Here is a 16,809-nt window from a genome sequence, read left to right on the forward strand (position 1 = left end):
AATGTAGAATACTGTTTTTACAAAGCAAATTTCTCTCATCCTTCATATAAGAAAAAAAGAAAAAAGCTAGTCAGAAGAATAAAGGACTTTAAGGGCTATCCATTTTTTTCCTTGCACTACTGCAGAAATAGCTAATTAGAATAAGCCAGATATTGTGATTTTCAGGAAAGAAAAACTCATGTTGCCTTCAGTCAAGCCTAACTAACTAACTGCAGAACATGTCTGCTAGGGATGAAAATAAGTGCACGTTGGATTTAAACTACAGTGCAACTCAACAGGCAGAAAGGATTAAAAAAAACGTATTCAAAGATTATTTTCTGTATTATTCACTCCATGATGTCTAATGTGTTAATATGGTACTTTGATGATACTGCAGATTTTTGTCATGATAAAGAGAGAAAAGACAAGTGACTAAAGCACCTGTTAATGGGAGAATTGATTTGTTCATCTACTGTTGTGTTACTTTCATTTGATAGTTTTATTATTTGAATTTTGGAATTTTCACACTAAGCGCAACAGAAGAACTTAAAGACAGAAAGAAAGGAAGAAGGAAATTACAGGAGCAGTGATTATAATATGTATAATGACAGAAGAAGACATAAGAAACCAAATCTAAGGCATGGGTAGAAGAAGAGATTTGCAAACTAGTATTAGAAGGCAATGTTCTATAGTCATGTCAGAGGATCAAAAGAACTAGTTTGAGAAAGATAAGGTTAGGCAGAAGATCACTGATCTCTTTGAGAGTGATCAGCGAAAGCTGATCAGAGCTGAGAAATATGAAGACCAACTGAAAGCCACTACTTTGGGTTAGGACATATTCCTGGAAACATCAGTGATAACAGCTTGCTATCTAGACAAGCTGTAAATCAGAAGGAGGTATCAACAGATGAGTGTACAGTAACTGAATGTTCTGATCATACTTACAGGTAACTAGCATAAAGACTAATAAGAATTTCTAACTGCCATTATATTGTCAGGCTTCCATAACTTTGAGTGCATAGTTATACTCTGCGCGCAGTCAGACCTGAGCACCCCTGTGCTTATCAATGTTCTGTACTGCAAGAAGGCAATTCACTGAAGACCACTCCAACTGCTAAGTGGAGTGTATTTGATCATATACCTGAATTTCAGATCAAGCAATGTTTTGTATTCTGGTTGTGAAGATAGAACAAGAAGCTCTTAAGGCAGAATTAATCATACAAAATTGGAAGGTTGGGCTGGATAAGGACTTGAAAACAAATATTAATGTAATAACTGATTATTTAGAAAGAGTTTGAGAGGATTCATTAGAAGGCACTTGACTATTTAAGTCTATTCCAAATGAGACCCTGTGTATGGCCTTGACTCTTGCTGTTGATACTGTCTTTCTGAGAGGAGCAAATGCCATTTTTCTCAATAAAAATCCCAGGTTACTCTCAGAATCAACAGTGAAACAGTTCCTGTGGATAAAGAATAAGTAAAGGAAATTGAAATTTATTATAAATTCTGATAAATGTACATACTTTCACTTTCTGTGGTTTCATTCCTAAACAGGAATCTTGATAAATGTAGTCACAAAATATATATCAGCATTCTGCTCCTCTCTCCAGCTTTACTGTTCTTTAAATCATTAATTCTTTCCCTGAATCTTCTGCAAACTGAGTTTGATTCTGCAATGGATAATGACAATAAGATCTTTCTCTTTCAATTCTGCAAAATTAGGAGAAGCAAGCCCTTAAATATGGTCACACTCGATCCTCATGTTTTTAATGGAGTTCGTCATTAAAATGCATCGCATTTTGCTATGCCAAGTCTAGCCTTCTAAGTTATTAACGCAGACTACCATCTGTTCATATGTAGAGTTCAGGGCTGTTATCACAACCTCTACCTGATCCAATTTAGTATTAATCTTCTCAAGCATCATTTTGGTGTTATAAAATTGATAATTTTCTGCATCCAATCAAGAGACAATGAAAAAGTCCATCATTTGAAAAAGTATCACTGATGTGATTAAAACAGAAAAAAAAAAATAGTTTATCCAAGATCCTGCTTCTGTTTCTTGTGTGTTGTTTTTTTCGTTGTTGTTGGTTGGTTGGTTTTTTTCTCCCACTTTATTAATTCCTACCCACTGCTCAAATCAACATAAATTCAGGGAATGAATACATCATAACTCCATCCTCTAACAGAAGATGAATACTGGAACAACTAGTTTGCACTGTTATTTTCCCTTTTTCCTGAGAGCAGCGAGAATGGCTGTCCAGGCTATGTCCTCTGACCAGCTGAATGCCTCATCATCTACTCAGGGGATGTAAGGAGCTGCAGCTACTGCTGTGAAGAACTGCTGCTCTTCAGTAGTGCTGTCTGACCCCTTTGTAATAGGAGCCAATAGGTCCTAGGAATCAAGAAGCAGCAGTCATTACACCCTTCCATCTTGTCTTCCCCCTTGATTCTTCCCCAGAAACAGTCCAGCCCTCTGTGATGGGCATGGAAGGATGCTAGGAGACTGCTGCTGTGAGATGTAGAAGACAGAGGGAGCAGCAGCTTCCACAGCAGTGGCCTTTTTCTCGATCACAGTGGCTGCACATCTGTATGAATACTATGGTAGCGTATTTGCATGTGACAGGGTAGATGGTTGCTGTCAGGGCAAACAGCTCACTTAATGGGTGAGGAGAAAAAGGGGCATCCCAAAGCACAGATCCAGTCTCCACAGCTGCTGAGATCAGGGCTACACTGTGCCAGGTTGACATGCCTTGCAAACAATAGACTGCACTAAAATCTGGCATTGAATTATTCATTTCATTCTAGATTTTCTTTTGTTTCAGATTAATAACTATGTTTTGCCTTTGGATAATACTAGAAGTTCTGTGAAAACTTCAACAAATTTATTCTACTCTAGTTTTAATTTTCTTACTGATCTAAGGAGCTTAGGATTATTTTCCTGTATAGATTCTGCATGGAAAAGGTATCACACATTTTTCTTTGAGAACTGACTTAGAATCATAGAATCATTTAGGTTGGAAAAGACCTCTAAGATGATCTAGTCCAACCTTTAACCTAGCGCTGCCAAGTCCACCATTAAACCATGTCACTAAGCTCTACATCTACATGTATTTTGAAGACCTCCAGGGGCAAAGACTCAACTACTTCCCTGGGCAGACTGTTCCAATGCTTCACAACCCTTTCAGTGAAGAATTTTTTCCTAATATCCAAGCTAAGCCTCCCCTGGCGCAACTTAAGGCCATCTCCTCTTGTCTTATCACTTGGTGCCTAGGAGAAGAGACTGATTCCCACCTTGATATAGACTCCTTTAAGGTAGGTTTGGCCCTTTTTTTTTCCCTCTCTGCAGCTTATTCATGAGGTAGCAGTGATATGCAAAATTGATTATACATTGTTTTTTGGCGTTCAGTTTATACAAGCATACCTGAGTTCATAGGATGTTTACATTTCTGTACTGTCTGGTCCTTAAAGTATTCTGTATTTATAGTACAAGCCAATGTGAACAGAGAGAATTCTAACAGCAGTGCAAATAATTTGTTACTGATTTCATATGGTAAGAAATCTTTTCTTTTCCAAGCATGAGGATGGAAAGGTTAAAAGATGATGAGAGAGTAATGAGATGAAATTAGACATACAATTTTAGAAGTATCTTTTTTATTCTATGTCCTCAGAAGTGTTTTTCATACTTTTTCTCTGATTTTTGAATACGTCAGATCAAATGTCCAAAGTTATCCAGTTTGATAGAAATAGTACATTCTAATTGTTGTTATTATGATAATCTAATTCTGGTAATGGCCAGAAGTCAAGATCAGGATGAGGCCAGAAATGAATTAGCTGTTGTGTAGATACAGTAAGAGACAGCCTCAGTCCTGCAGAAGGAATATTCTGAAGTGTCACGCCATATAAAAATAGAAGAAACTGAAAGTCTTTACACCATTTTAGGCACTTAATATAATTTGCTTTTTTAGTTTGTTGTTGTCCAAAATGGTCACACCATTCGGTGACAAATTTCAAGTCCGTTTTCACTCCAACTTAGCAATTTACAAAGTTTCTATTAAGGTAGAATGCAGCCTTGGCTTAGAGGAAGATTACAGAGCAGATTTGGGGTGGGGAGGCACAGGTTATGGAAGAGAAAGAAAGGCAGCATCCATCAGAATGCAGGATTTCATGAGGGTATCAAACTATGAAACGTTTTGATTTGTGAGTCCCATTCTGTATTCACACACTTTAACAAACGGGATTTATCCTTGTTTTTCCAGAGACCTGAGGAGAGGAGAGTCAAATGTAACCTCACGGGGAATTGAGAAGGAAAGGGAAAAGGACAACCTGGTTACAACTGGGTTTAATAATAAACTTTCCACTGGCAGATAATAAAATTGAATATGATATGACTGGAAGAAGAAGAGAGTTAGAAATGCTATTTGGTCATTCTTTATTTCTCATTTTAGGTGTATTCATTGTGCCAGATGTTGCTGGAGAAAATGCAGTGGATGTCTGACGTCATTATTTAGTCTTAAAGTTGACACTCAGTAATAGCAGTGTATATTGCCCCATATATTTGATAATGAAAGCTCTGGCCTCATTTAATCTTCTTTTATCCACTGAAAATTAATCTTACTGTGAACATTGTTATTAGCTCTTACCCAGGCAGTCACTGATTGTAAATCATTTCTGTAACAACTTTTCCTGAAGGCTGCCTACTTCAGAGGAAGACAATTTTGCTAGTCACCATTTTCTAGTACTACCACAGTACATTGACAATTAAACAGTATATGATAATTTAAATGAAACCTACAGTGATTAATAACTATGGGTAATTAATTTATACATCACATGTCTCTGTCTTTTCTGTAAACTAGTAAGTTGAGTATGCAAATAAGGGAGATGTGTTCTGTTCAGCTGAAAGGGCTGTATATAAAGACCTAGACATACTGGAGAGAGTCCATTGGAGGGCTACCAAAACGATCAAGGGACCGGAGCACCTCTCCTATGATGAGATGCTGAGAGAGCTGGGACTGTTCAGCCTGGAGAAGAGAAGGCTCAGGGGGTGATCTTATCAATGTGCATAAATACCTGAAAGGAGGGTGCAAAGATGAGAGAGCCACGTTATCTTCAGTCATGCCCAGTGCCAGGACAAGAGGCAATGGGCACAAACTGGAACATGGGAAGTTCCATCTGAACATCAGGAAGCTCTTCTGTACTGTGTGGGTGATGGAGCACAAGCACAGGTTGCTCAGAGAGACTGTGGAGTCTCCCTCCTTGGAAATTTTCAAAAGGCTGCTGGACATGGTCCTGGGCAACCTGCTCTAGGTGTCCCTGCTTCAGGAGGGATATGGACCAGATGACCTGCAGAGGTCCCTTCCAACCTAAACTATTCTGTGATATCATCTGTAGGAGCAGAAAGACATCTCCATCTTATACCAAAGGGCAGCCAAGATTTCCTCTATATTTTATTAGCCTGGAACTATATTATGCCTCATATTTCTTCTTGTGATTTATTATTGTTCTACATCTTTAAGATGATGCAACCTCACTGCAGCTCATATTTTTACAAAAACTAGACTTACACCTTTTTTTCCAGAGTAATTATATTGCTGGGGGGCAGAAGTAATCAAGCAAAAATTGTGATTTTGTCCCCCAGAAAGTCACTTGAGGGACCTGTGTTTTTAGTGCACTTCAACGTGTGTTGGGGAAAAGGTTCATCCTTCTCATTCCTCCAGGACATTCCCCTAATACAGGGATTTAGTCCAGCAGCTAGGGCTTGAATTTCCCTTTCCTTTTTCTTGAGAGCTTTTCCCCCTTTTTCTGTCAGAGTGGAGCTGCATAATGCTCACAAAGTAGGAGTGGGATCCAGCTGTATCTTTTCATGAATTCTGTGAGTTAATCACCTTGTGAACCAACTTGTATTTTGTACTTTTTCCTTTCTAGAAGCATTGACCAATGTCACCTTTCTTATTTTTCTTTATCAACTGGAATAAAACCTTAGAGAAAAAGAAACTTGAATATAACAAGCAACCTTCACGATATTTTTAATCTTGCTTAATCCTAAACTTCAAATTAAGCCACTTCATACAAGCTTTCCTCACAGATTCATAGAATATTCTGAGTTGGAAGGGACCCACAATGATCATTGAATCCAAACCCTGGCTCCACACAGGACCACACCAAAATCAGACCATATGTCTGCAAAAAACTGTTATTCTCCCAGCCCCAGTTTTATTAAGTTGAAGACTCAGGTTTTTACTTTCAGGACTTATCCATGTATAGAGATTCACTAGTGGGTTTGTTTTGTGTTGTTTTGTTTTTTACTAGATGCACTGTTAAATTTCCCCCTATGGGCAAGTGCATTAAATCTAAACTAAACATTTGATACCCATCCCAGTACTCCTTGGGAGAATAGTATAAATCCATTAAAACTGCTTGTTTACACATTATCTTTTAATAAGCTTTAAGTGCAATTTCTGGGGTAGCAATTAGAGAATGTCTCTGTGTTTTTGCCTTTTCTTCTGCTATACAGGCTGATCCAGATAAAACACAGGTAATTACTAAAGCCTTGAATTTATCTTGCTGTCTGATTCTTCCTGTTCTGCAGTTTATTCTACTAATTGTTTACAAAATGCTACCACGCCTATTCGGAAGGGTGTTATGCTCAGTTTGCAATCTTCTGTCAAGCCAAAGAGCAGAGAATCAAGTCCAAATGTTTCCAGTATGAAACATTTGAAACTTCCACTATATTCTTTAGAACCAGGGTTTTAATTATTGTCATAGATCTCCTATCAGATAGAATGGACAATTTCTTCTGATCCATTCATAGCTTGCATTTCCTTGGGCTTTCCATGATAAATCTATGTACAAAGGAAGAATTCCACTAACAGTAAGAAAGCACAGATTATTTCAGTCCTTGGATGCAAGTGGTTATTTCCTTTCGCAATCATAGTAGACACGTATACCCAAAGGCGGATTTTTTTCTCTGAGTGTTTGTTCTTTGAATATAATTGATCTGTTTAGCTTTCATGGTATATAAATTTAACTGATGTTAAATTGAAGAGCAGAATCTATACTGAGGTTGATTTTATTGAATTATTTTCAGTAATGGCATTTTTCTTTGTCTTAGTTGCGAACAGGACAGAGCAAGTTTATGCTTGATCAGTCTGTTCTGCATCTTTGAGTTGTCCTGTTGATGACATAACCATCCACTTCTTTCAGAACTATTTGGGAAGTATTTGATGCTGAAGAATTAATTAATTGATGAGACTAATAAGATAATTTTTCAATAAGGAGTAAAAAACAACTCAATAATATTCAATTAAAATCAAAGTTTACTTGTTAAAAGTAATTTGAAATCTTTAGGGTATCATAATGTTTAGTGTAACATAGTGAGAAAATGGAGCAAAGCACAGGGCTTTGAGCAAATGGACTCATTTTGAGAGCTCCTTCTTGAATATAAAAGGTGATGTCAATTCAGCTTTTAAAGCAGTCTTCATTAAGTCAAGGATTGATTAGCTCACTTCCACTACAGGCAAGACAAAAAACAAACAAACAAACAAACAAACAAACAAAAAACTGTAAATCCTTTTTTTCCTCACAGTTCACAATTAATTCTGCCTTCATTTCTTAGTTTCTGTTCACTGAGGAAATATGATTCTGTGGTTAAGAAATCTGTGCACATCCATGTTGCCTTTCATAATTTATATACATTCCCTTAGTAAATTTCATAGTTCCACATTTGTACATTGTGAATAACACAGTTTAATCATTGCATAAAGATGTTCAAGGTGGAATCCATTATGTCTGTGAAGTGTTCAAAGATATTTTGATGAAAATTTCTGAGCAAATGCAGAGATAAAATTGAGTATGTAGAAGTCTCTTGTGAAAGGACATTTTTTAAATGAGAATTAGAAGAGATTTTTTTTTATTATTATCAATTGCAAATCAGTTGTAGGAATTGCAATTTAAAAAAAAAAGAGGTAATGACAGAACAAGTTTTTCAGTCTTAGTTTTCAGTTTATTATATTTACCCTGACACAAAGAGCCCTTTCAGAAAGGTCAGTAGTATTTCACATTATCAAAACAAATGTAAATTACACATAATTATAAATTAGTTGTGTCCTGCTCTGTATTTCAGTTAATAACCAGTGACTTCCATTGCCTTTAGCAAAGTGTAAAAACACTGAGATGAAATGTCTAGTAGAATGTAATGTTTCCTTCTAAGCCAGTTATGAACTTTAAATTTGCTTTCTTCTTCATCCATGGCCTGATCCAATATGTTACATTCACTTATAGTCTTTCATTTCATTTCAATAGTACAGAGATTAAGTCTATAGCACTAGATCTTCAAACTGAAAATATATAGCCTGTGTTGTTTCACATTTGTATTAACTTGTGTGAGTTTTTTAGAAATTGTGGAAACATCCATGGGTCCTAATCTAAATTCAGAATACCTACAGTGATGTTCCTATGCTTTCTAACCTACATTCACGGTTATTGTGAATGAACTCATCTAATATCATCCAGTTAAAATTGACATGGGCTGACTCTTATGTGCACCTGTCTCACCTGTTCTTTTCTTTCTGTATGCTGAAGAAATAATATGCATAGATACCAAATGATTTTGTAGACCATGCAGAGTATTTTCTGATATTCTTATATGTTAATATTAGGATTTTAGTATGTATTTTTCACCTATATGTAGCCACATGTAATATCCTATAAGATTTTTGAAATATTCTTTCCACAGTATAATAGCCTAGAGAAGAAAAAAAAAATCACTCAATTTATCATGAATTACTTGTGTACCCATTTCTAATATAAGTTAGATCTAAACTTCCAAAAGAAAATATAAGTTGTACCCTCCTGGACAAATTTGCTCATCACTGGTAGTAGCTGATTACTAGAAATGAAATAAGCATTTGCATGGTTTGTGATACTACAGCTTTCTTAAGTTGCATAGTGTAAACTAATAACTCGTTCATGTAAAACTCGAAAGAAAAAATTCTATTCATTTCAGAATTTCCACTTTATTGGGAATGCAATAAGGGATTTTTCTTAATTTAAACAATAGATGTGTAAATAATTTGATAGCAGTAAGACAGTTGTTCTCAAAGACTGGTCTCACTTATAAGAACTACCTGTTATTGAGCAAATGTTTGGTAATCTAGCTATCTACATTAACAGATTGTGGAAAAATTCCTACCAGAACAGAAAAATAAGATTCTTCAAGTGTGTAGAAAGTAAGAACCATGAGAGTAGGCATAAATCTTTCTCTATGGTTCTGTTTAAAGCTAGAAACCAATAATTATGCTAGGGAGAATTTGTAGTACTCTCAAATGCAATGTTTAGACAGAAGCTGATTTACTGTTTTTTCTTTAGAGTAATGAAAAGTTAATAAAGGTGCAAATGGTAACACAATGCTAAAAAGGCAGTAAGAGCCCCCGGGAGTATTTCATAAGTTGATTCACACAAAACCTTAGTAATTCACTGTGTAATAACATGCTTCTAAAACTTTTTTTTTTTTTTTTTTGGGGGGGGGGGGAGGTACTGTGATATTAATGGAGCATTGATTTAGCATAATAAAAAACCTAAAAAGTTCCTGTTAATGTACCTGGTCAGATCTGAAAAACAGAGAATGTTTCATAGTGTATTTACACTGACAGACTACTGAGTCGTGTATTCAGGTGTGTGTATGACAGAGGATGGGATGCTTCCACTATTATTTTAAATTAGATTCACATCCAAATATGAACGAAAAATCTTTGTAATTTGTAATAAAATTTACAATGCAGGCAGAAGTGAGGACCAGAAAGATGGTTTGAAAGAGGTGAAATGTTTATGCATAATATTTACAAAATAATGTCACTCCTGCTGGGCATCTGTACTAGTTCACTTTTTAAGTGAGCAGGAATAAGAGATTTTTGGTTTAAGGAAGACTGTGAAAGTGACAAGACACTTCAAACAGATGCCATCTGTGGAGATTTTAGGAAGCTGTGTGCAGAAAGTAAAGGAAAGATTACTCTGCTCAAGATTTGTGAATCCACAGTTTCCTGCTGTGGGAAAAGGAAATGAAAAACTTGAGCAAGGATAAAGTGCCTGCTAGCTAATAAAATGAAAGAATGGATTTGGTGTTCAGGGTCTGAAGTGGATGGATAGAAAAGAACGTGGAGCACAGTGGAAAGGCTAAAATAAGGGTCATAATCCTGAAAGAAATATATACATTTGTTACAAACCAATTAAAATAGCCTTTAAAAATACAGGAAGTGGAAGTGGTTAGGGGAGAGGATTTAGAATTGAGCTTCAAGGTGTGAGTCCTTCCTTGACCTGGTATTCTTCTCTCAGGTTTCTTATGAAACAGGAAGTTAGTGAATAAAAAGTTCCAGATACAATTGCTCCAAAGTAACAGGTGGTTTCATTACTCCTGCAATCATCTTCGTATCCATTATGTTAAAAATAGGAAGCCATTGAAAAGGTGGAGAAGCCCATTTGATAATCTTCAAATCCATTTTATTAAGGCAGTTTTTCTACTTGTGCCATCTATAAATCACATGGCTGTAGAGCCGCAAATTTGTCTCCTCTTTCTCATTCTTAACTGAATGTGATAAATGGAGCCCATCTGCAAATGCAGGATTCACAGATAGGACTGACATGTACAGCTGTTACTGCATTTCGTTACTATACAGCTACAGTCTTCTTTTCTAACTTGACACCTAAAACAGCTTTTTATGGAATTTGTAACAACCAAAGAAAAATCTAAACAACAGAGTCAGTAAATCTGTGAGGTTTTCTCACTGCAGCAAAGAGAGTTGAAAGTCCTAACTTGTAGTTTGGTCTTTGTTTTCTGTTTTTTTATTTATTTGTTTGTTTGTTTTTTCCTAAGGGTACTCAGAAACTCCACAGCTGCTACTACCTCAAAAAAAAAAAAATCAAACCAGTTGGGCTTTAAAATGCAAGTACTGCATTGTTACTGTATCAGTAGTGCATTGAGACACAAGAATGTTATTTACTGTCAAAATGTTATTAAATGCTTTTATTTCAACTCCTTCCATTGCAGAACATGAAAAGCAGCGGTTATGCAAGAGCACGGATTACATGAATTTGCACTTCAAAGTGAAATGGTTTTATAATGAGTATGTGCGAGAGCTCCATGCTTTCAAGGATGCAGTGCCTGAATACTCTCTGTAAGTAGTGTGTAGGGAAGTATCCCGTGAGTTTGGGCTTGGTGCATTTTATTTTCTTCAAAAAGTTTTGCTCAAGTTTGTGCAAGATATCAAAAGGTGTAGCACTAATAATTTTAAATATGCTTTTTTCACTTCATCCTCTTTAATTCTTCATTGTACAAAATTAATTTTTAAAACTGTTAATAGTTAAGTTTCCTGAGTGAGGAAATGAATTACTTACTTCCTGAGTAAGGAATGAAATGTGGGAACAGCAGCAATATTAGTTCTTGGCCCCTGCATTCATTTCATACACAAATCTGGATCAAGATACAAAGCTAATGGGATACACTACTGAAATTATTATCACTGCAATGGATTAATATTCATCTGCTGTTTTCATTTTCACCTTTCCTTCTGAAATTAATAAATTCAATCGTACACTTCTGTACAAGCAATATTTATTTACAATCTTTAATCTTCAGCAAGTTTTCCGGTTTGCCAAAATGATTGGGCAGCTGTCACTGCTTCAAAAAAATCTAGGTAAATTGAATAAGAATTGAACAGCTGACATTTTATTAAAGAAAAGCTTTCTCCAAGTTATTTCACATGCAAATAATAATAATAATAAAGGTAAAAAAGAAACAATACTGAAAAAAGAGACATTCTAAAATAAATATGAATATGATCCCCTGAAAACATGGGTTCATTTCTCCAATGGCAACTGCAAATTCTACATCATTGGGGTAGACCATTTAGAATAGTGTGGAGATGAAGCCTGAAAAACATTTTGGTAGCCACAGTGCCTTTGGTGACAAATTTTTTTCTAGGATGAAAGACTTTTTGACAACTAGAACAAATATGGAGGCACAAAGTGCCAAACTGCTGGGTGGGGTGGTACCTCTTCTCTCAGGATCTTTATGGAATGTACTTACTTTACAAGATTGTTTCTAATATTCAGGTGGTTTGAACCATTTGTCATTCAGTGGCTGGATGAAAATGAGGATGTCTCAATGGAGTATCTTCATGGAGCACTAGAAAGGGACAAAAAAGATGGGGTGAGTCCTTATTTTTTAAAGCAAAGAAAAAGAATGTACTAAGGCAACACAGTTATTTAGTACTGCAAAACCAGAAGTACACTTGATCCTGCAGAATGCTCATTAGGCCTCCTAAAATAAACAGTCAGTAACAATACTTAAAAGATAACCCTATGAACAAACTCCTGCTCTAATTCCATCTGCCTACATTCCTCATAGACTTCAGTCTATAACTTTACTAAACACTTATGTGATAATGATGTCATGAAAGAGAATTTTGCTTTTATTTCTAAGGGGACTGAAAGTAACATAAAGGTGAAAAGTCACAATTCTCAGTATTACCAGTAAGATTTTATTTATTTGTTACTTATTCTGATTCTAGGAGGAATTTCGAAAACAGTTATACAGTTCAAACAAGTATTAACTCACTTGAATGTCTTCTTTCTCTAGTTTCAGCAAACATCAGATCATGCCCTTTTTTCTTGTTCTGTGGTTGATGTCTTCACACAGCTCAATCAAAGCTTTGAGATTATCAGGAAACTGGAATGTCCTAATCCAGAAGCACTATCTCATTTAATGAGAAGATTTGCAAAGGTAGGTTAAAATCAGTGCATCTCACGTAAGTTTCAGAGAGAGTGCCATTGTGTTAACACTGTACTTAAAAGCTAATTCCAGTGTTATTCAGAAGCAATCCCTTCTAGCTCTGACTGTGATCCCTAGAAAGACATACTGTCTGGTTTGTTCTTAAAACACTATTTTTGTCTATTTTCACAAAATCATTTACCAGTTTATAAAATTATATCCTGAGATTTCATATGTATGTATTGCTTATATAACCAGTTATTATTCTTGCTAAGCACTGATTACTATCCAACTAATGGAGCAGCTCAGAGAAATGTTACTATCTAATTAGTCAGTGCAAGGGAAGGTAAAATTCAAGGTATGGCAATAAAGCATTGTTGGTTGAAGCCCTGAGGTGGTAGTTCTTATTCACCTGCTGCTTGATAAACTCAACTTAGTTAGGCCAGCTTTCTGTTTGGATTGTAACACTTCCTCACAAGCTTCATATTTCCAATATAGCTGTGATATCTTTAAAATAGTTTGCATTGACTTTATTCCTGTGTTTCCATTGTAATATTTTTCCATTTGCAAAGTTCTTATTTACAAGGTTATTGCAAACTAAGCTCATATTGCTAAGCTTTGAAAAGTGCTCCCTTGGTCTTATTTTTCCATTATATTTTTAATCTATGCGTTGTCACCCTAGAGGATTTTTTGAGTTTGCTACCCTTCCATTACGTATGTAGCACACTGCAAAGGACTAGAGCCCTCAGTGCTTCTCAAAATCAGTATGACAACAATAGTCCCTCTGGTATTGAAGATTACATTCCATTAAGAACAAAACACCATCTGCCATGCAAGGATTTGAAAATGTGTTCACTGGATTGTTTAAATTAAATCTGAAGTTAAACAAAACATACAAAATATGTAAGCACCTGTAAAATCTGTAACTTTTACAAACCTTTTTGTGTTCATTTTTTATTTTTGTTTTGCGTGATGATATCATTTAAAACTTTCTTCTCCTCTCCTAGACTATCAACAAGGTGCTGCTTCAGTATGCTGCAATTATTTCAAATTACTTCAGCTCATATTGTGATAAAGAAAATGTGGTGAGTAAAAATCTGTGTGTTCTGTTTCTGAATATACCTTCTCATCTTTTTTTTCCAATTTTCCAAGGGAAAACACTGAGATCTGAAAACTGCCCAGCTGGTTGGGAGAATGTATTCAGTCTCCTGCGGGGCAACATTGTCTTAAGGGCATAACGGACAGTCACTGGCTGTGTGGGTTTGCTGGCTGGGCAAAGAGGAGTGTGAAATAAGGAAGGAGAGGCAGCAGAGCTCAGGAAACACAGATTTGTCTCTAAGAACCTAACTGCATGAATGTAGGGCTGCTGAAGAACTTGCCTTCAGCCTAGAGACTATGAATGCACATATTCATGCATAAAAGAAATATGCCTATTTCTCACATCTTGTGTTTTCTTTTTAGCCCTGTATCTTGATGAACAACATTCAACAGTTACGAGTCCAGCTCGAGAAAATGTTTGAGTCCATGGGAGGGAAGGAGGTGAGTTGTATTTTTTTCCTGGATCACTCAAAGTTCCTTAGAGATCATTAGCACCATGTTTTCAACCCAGTAACAGCCTTCACTTCTGCTTGCAAAGAAAATCAGAATTTCAAAAACAGTATATGCAGAACTACTTAATGCCCTGGCAATGCCAGAAAGACTTAGCATTATTTCACAGAAATATGCTAATGATCTGTAAAGTTCTATCAGCACTGAGTGTTTTGTGTTGTAGTCTGTACTGTCAGCTTTACTTTAACATTTGTATTGGACCATACTTTGCTTTTTTATGTATTGGTATGTTTTGCCTGTATCTGAAAATTTTGCAAAATATGTGCCTTGTGCTTTGTCTGTAATGTGTCATGTCTTTGTCTAATGCCTTTGACTTGCAATCCACTGAGCAGAAGAAAGAAGGAGAGAGATTCTCTTATGAGGTTTGTGATAGTAAGCATCTTTTATTATTCCTGAACATATTTTCTAAGGCTAATAACAGTCACATTTCCTACTAATCCCCATTGATGCATTTGTGTAATACCCTACAAACTAAAATAAAAAAGAGCTATGCTTGGGCTTTCAGTTGACACTCTAAATTGAAATGTTTTACTAGGCAGATAGTGTGAAGTCTTTCAGAATTTCTAAAAAGCTATGAAAATATTTTTAAGTGCACTTTTCAATATCTGAGGGCTTACTTCTATCCAAGATTAGGCACTATTTCAGCAAGAGCTGCTACTCAACAGTCCAGAAAATGCTTGGTTTTATTTCCTTTTATATATATTAAGACTTTAAAAGTGCCTGAAGTCCAGTCAACAGGAAAGGGGCATAAATATGTGTTTCAGTACTTGCCGATTCTAGTCTTCCCATGTTGAATGACCATGTGTATGAATGAGGATTACAGTTCTACACTTGTAAAAATTCATTTGGCTAATCAGAATAAACGCTAATATATTCTTTTTTGAATTATTACCATTTTGGTGATGAAATAGTATTGATTTTGAAAGCCTGGCTGTTGTTTTTTGTTTGTTTGCTTGTTTTGTTTTAGTTAAATAGCACAAAAAAACAAGGTAGCAAATGCTTGCTTGGCCAACTGCTAGTCTTCTACGTGAATACTTCAAACTTGTCATCTGTATTTATTTAAACAAAATCATGCTTATTTGACTAATGTATCAGAAAACATTTTAAAATGCTCAAGATCTCAGTCTATTTTTGGAATTCACCTTCTGTAGGTGTGTACATGTGCTTGCAGATAACAGTCATAAATGTTTCTGACTATTTCTAACAATAACTATTATCTGTGTTTTTAACTGCCTGTTTTGAAAGCTAATTATGAAATTAACATCTTTTCAAGACATAGAAACCTGCCTTCTTGTTAAAAAGCAATACTTATATCATGAATATACTATCCTTATTATCACTAGCTGGCTTGAAGAAAAGAAGTTACATATATATCAGCTTTTTCTTGAGACAAGTTTCATACTTTCATAAACCTTAGAACTAATGCATTAGAGAATTGGAAAACACACAGTTTTTGTATTAAAACATTTACAGCAGGGCTCTGCAGAGGTAAAATACTCCCCCATTTCCTGCTCACTGGACAGTAATGAATAGCAACTTCCAGATGAACCTCCCAAATAAAGGGATACCTTTTTTTTTTCTTTTTAGAAGACCCAGTGAGCAACAAAGACTAACTTATATTTTTAAAAAAGAGCATGGTGCTATGGTAACAGTAACACATTAATAAAAATAAATAGGCCTTTAACAGCTGCTCCAACAAACTCAAGGAGGGGCAGAATTAATACGCAATATTTAAGAAAAACAGCTCTATTGAAAAGAAAAGTCCAAAATACTTATTTCCTCATCTTTATAAATTATAACAAATAAAAAAAGCACAAGTTAATTTTCACAAAAAAAAAATATATTTACAGCACTTTCAGTCTCCTCACTAATCTCTTATATACATCTTAGGGTGGAATTTCATTCCAAAACCTGATCAGCACCAGGCTTTGACCTGAATGGGGAAAGTGGCTGGGATGTTGCTGCTGGCAGTGTAGTGAACCACAAAACACTTTGCCCCTGCAACCTACATTCAAGGTTTTGTTTGTTTCTCATTAGGGCAATTTCTTGCAGAGAAGTACATTCATGTTCTATTTTTTTTCATTCATATCCAAGTGCCCCTAAAGTATTTGTCCTCCAATTGGAATAGATAATTCCCTAGACATTCCAAGACCATAAATGCTAATGGCCAATTTGCCTTGTTAAACTAGTACTTAAAGCCAGAAATAAAGCCTGTAAGCAGCTTCCTTACAAGAGAAAATAGTTACATTTTTTGCTTGTGGAGGGCAAAAAAAGCCAGATAATTTTAACAGAATAAATTATATCTCAGTTAAAGCAAAACTAATTCTAAGAAAAATTAAATGTTGTTAATGTCCTCAGTGCCACATTATGAGCAGTATGTCTTTCAAATTATGCAGTCAAAATACCACAACCAAATGGCAGTCCCTATATTCAGATTAGGCCTATTACACATTGCAGGA

General features: G+C 35.6%; 1 protein-coding gene across 1 annotated transcript in view; it reads left to right on the forward strand.

Annotated features, from left to right (window-relative positions):
* The window catches only part of UNC13C (unc-13 homolog C), a 171,259-nt gene that overhangs the window by 116,785 nt on the left and 37,665 nt on the right, over positions 1-16,809 (forward strand). Inside the window, exons 19-23 of the mRNA XM_080607553.1 lie at positions 11,021-11,147; positions 12,085-12,181; positions 12,611-12,754; positions 13,750-13,827; positions 14,204-14,281. Of these exons, the coding sequence (XP_080463679.1) occupies positions 11,021-11,147; positions 12,085-12,181; positions 12,611-12,754; positions 13,750-13,827; positions 14,204-14,281 (524 nt within the window). The remainder of the gene's footprint in view (positions 1-11,020; positions 11,148-12,084; positions 12,182-12,610; positions 12,755-13,749; positions 13,828-14,203; positions 14,282-16,809) is intronic.

This window comes from Anser brachyrhynchus (assembly GCF_964034855.1).
Source record: "Anser brachyrhynchus genome assembly, chromosome: 11".
NCBI classification, from domain to species: Eukaryota; Metazoa; Chordata; class Aves; order Anseriformes; family Anatidae; genus Anser; species Anser brachyrhynchus.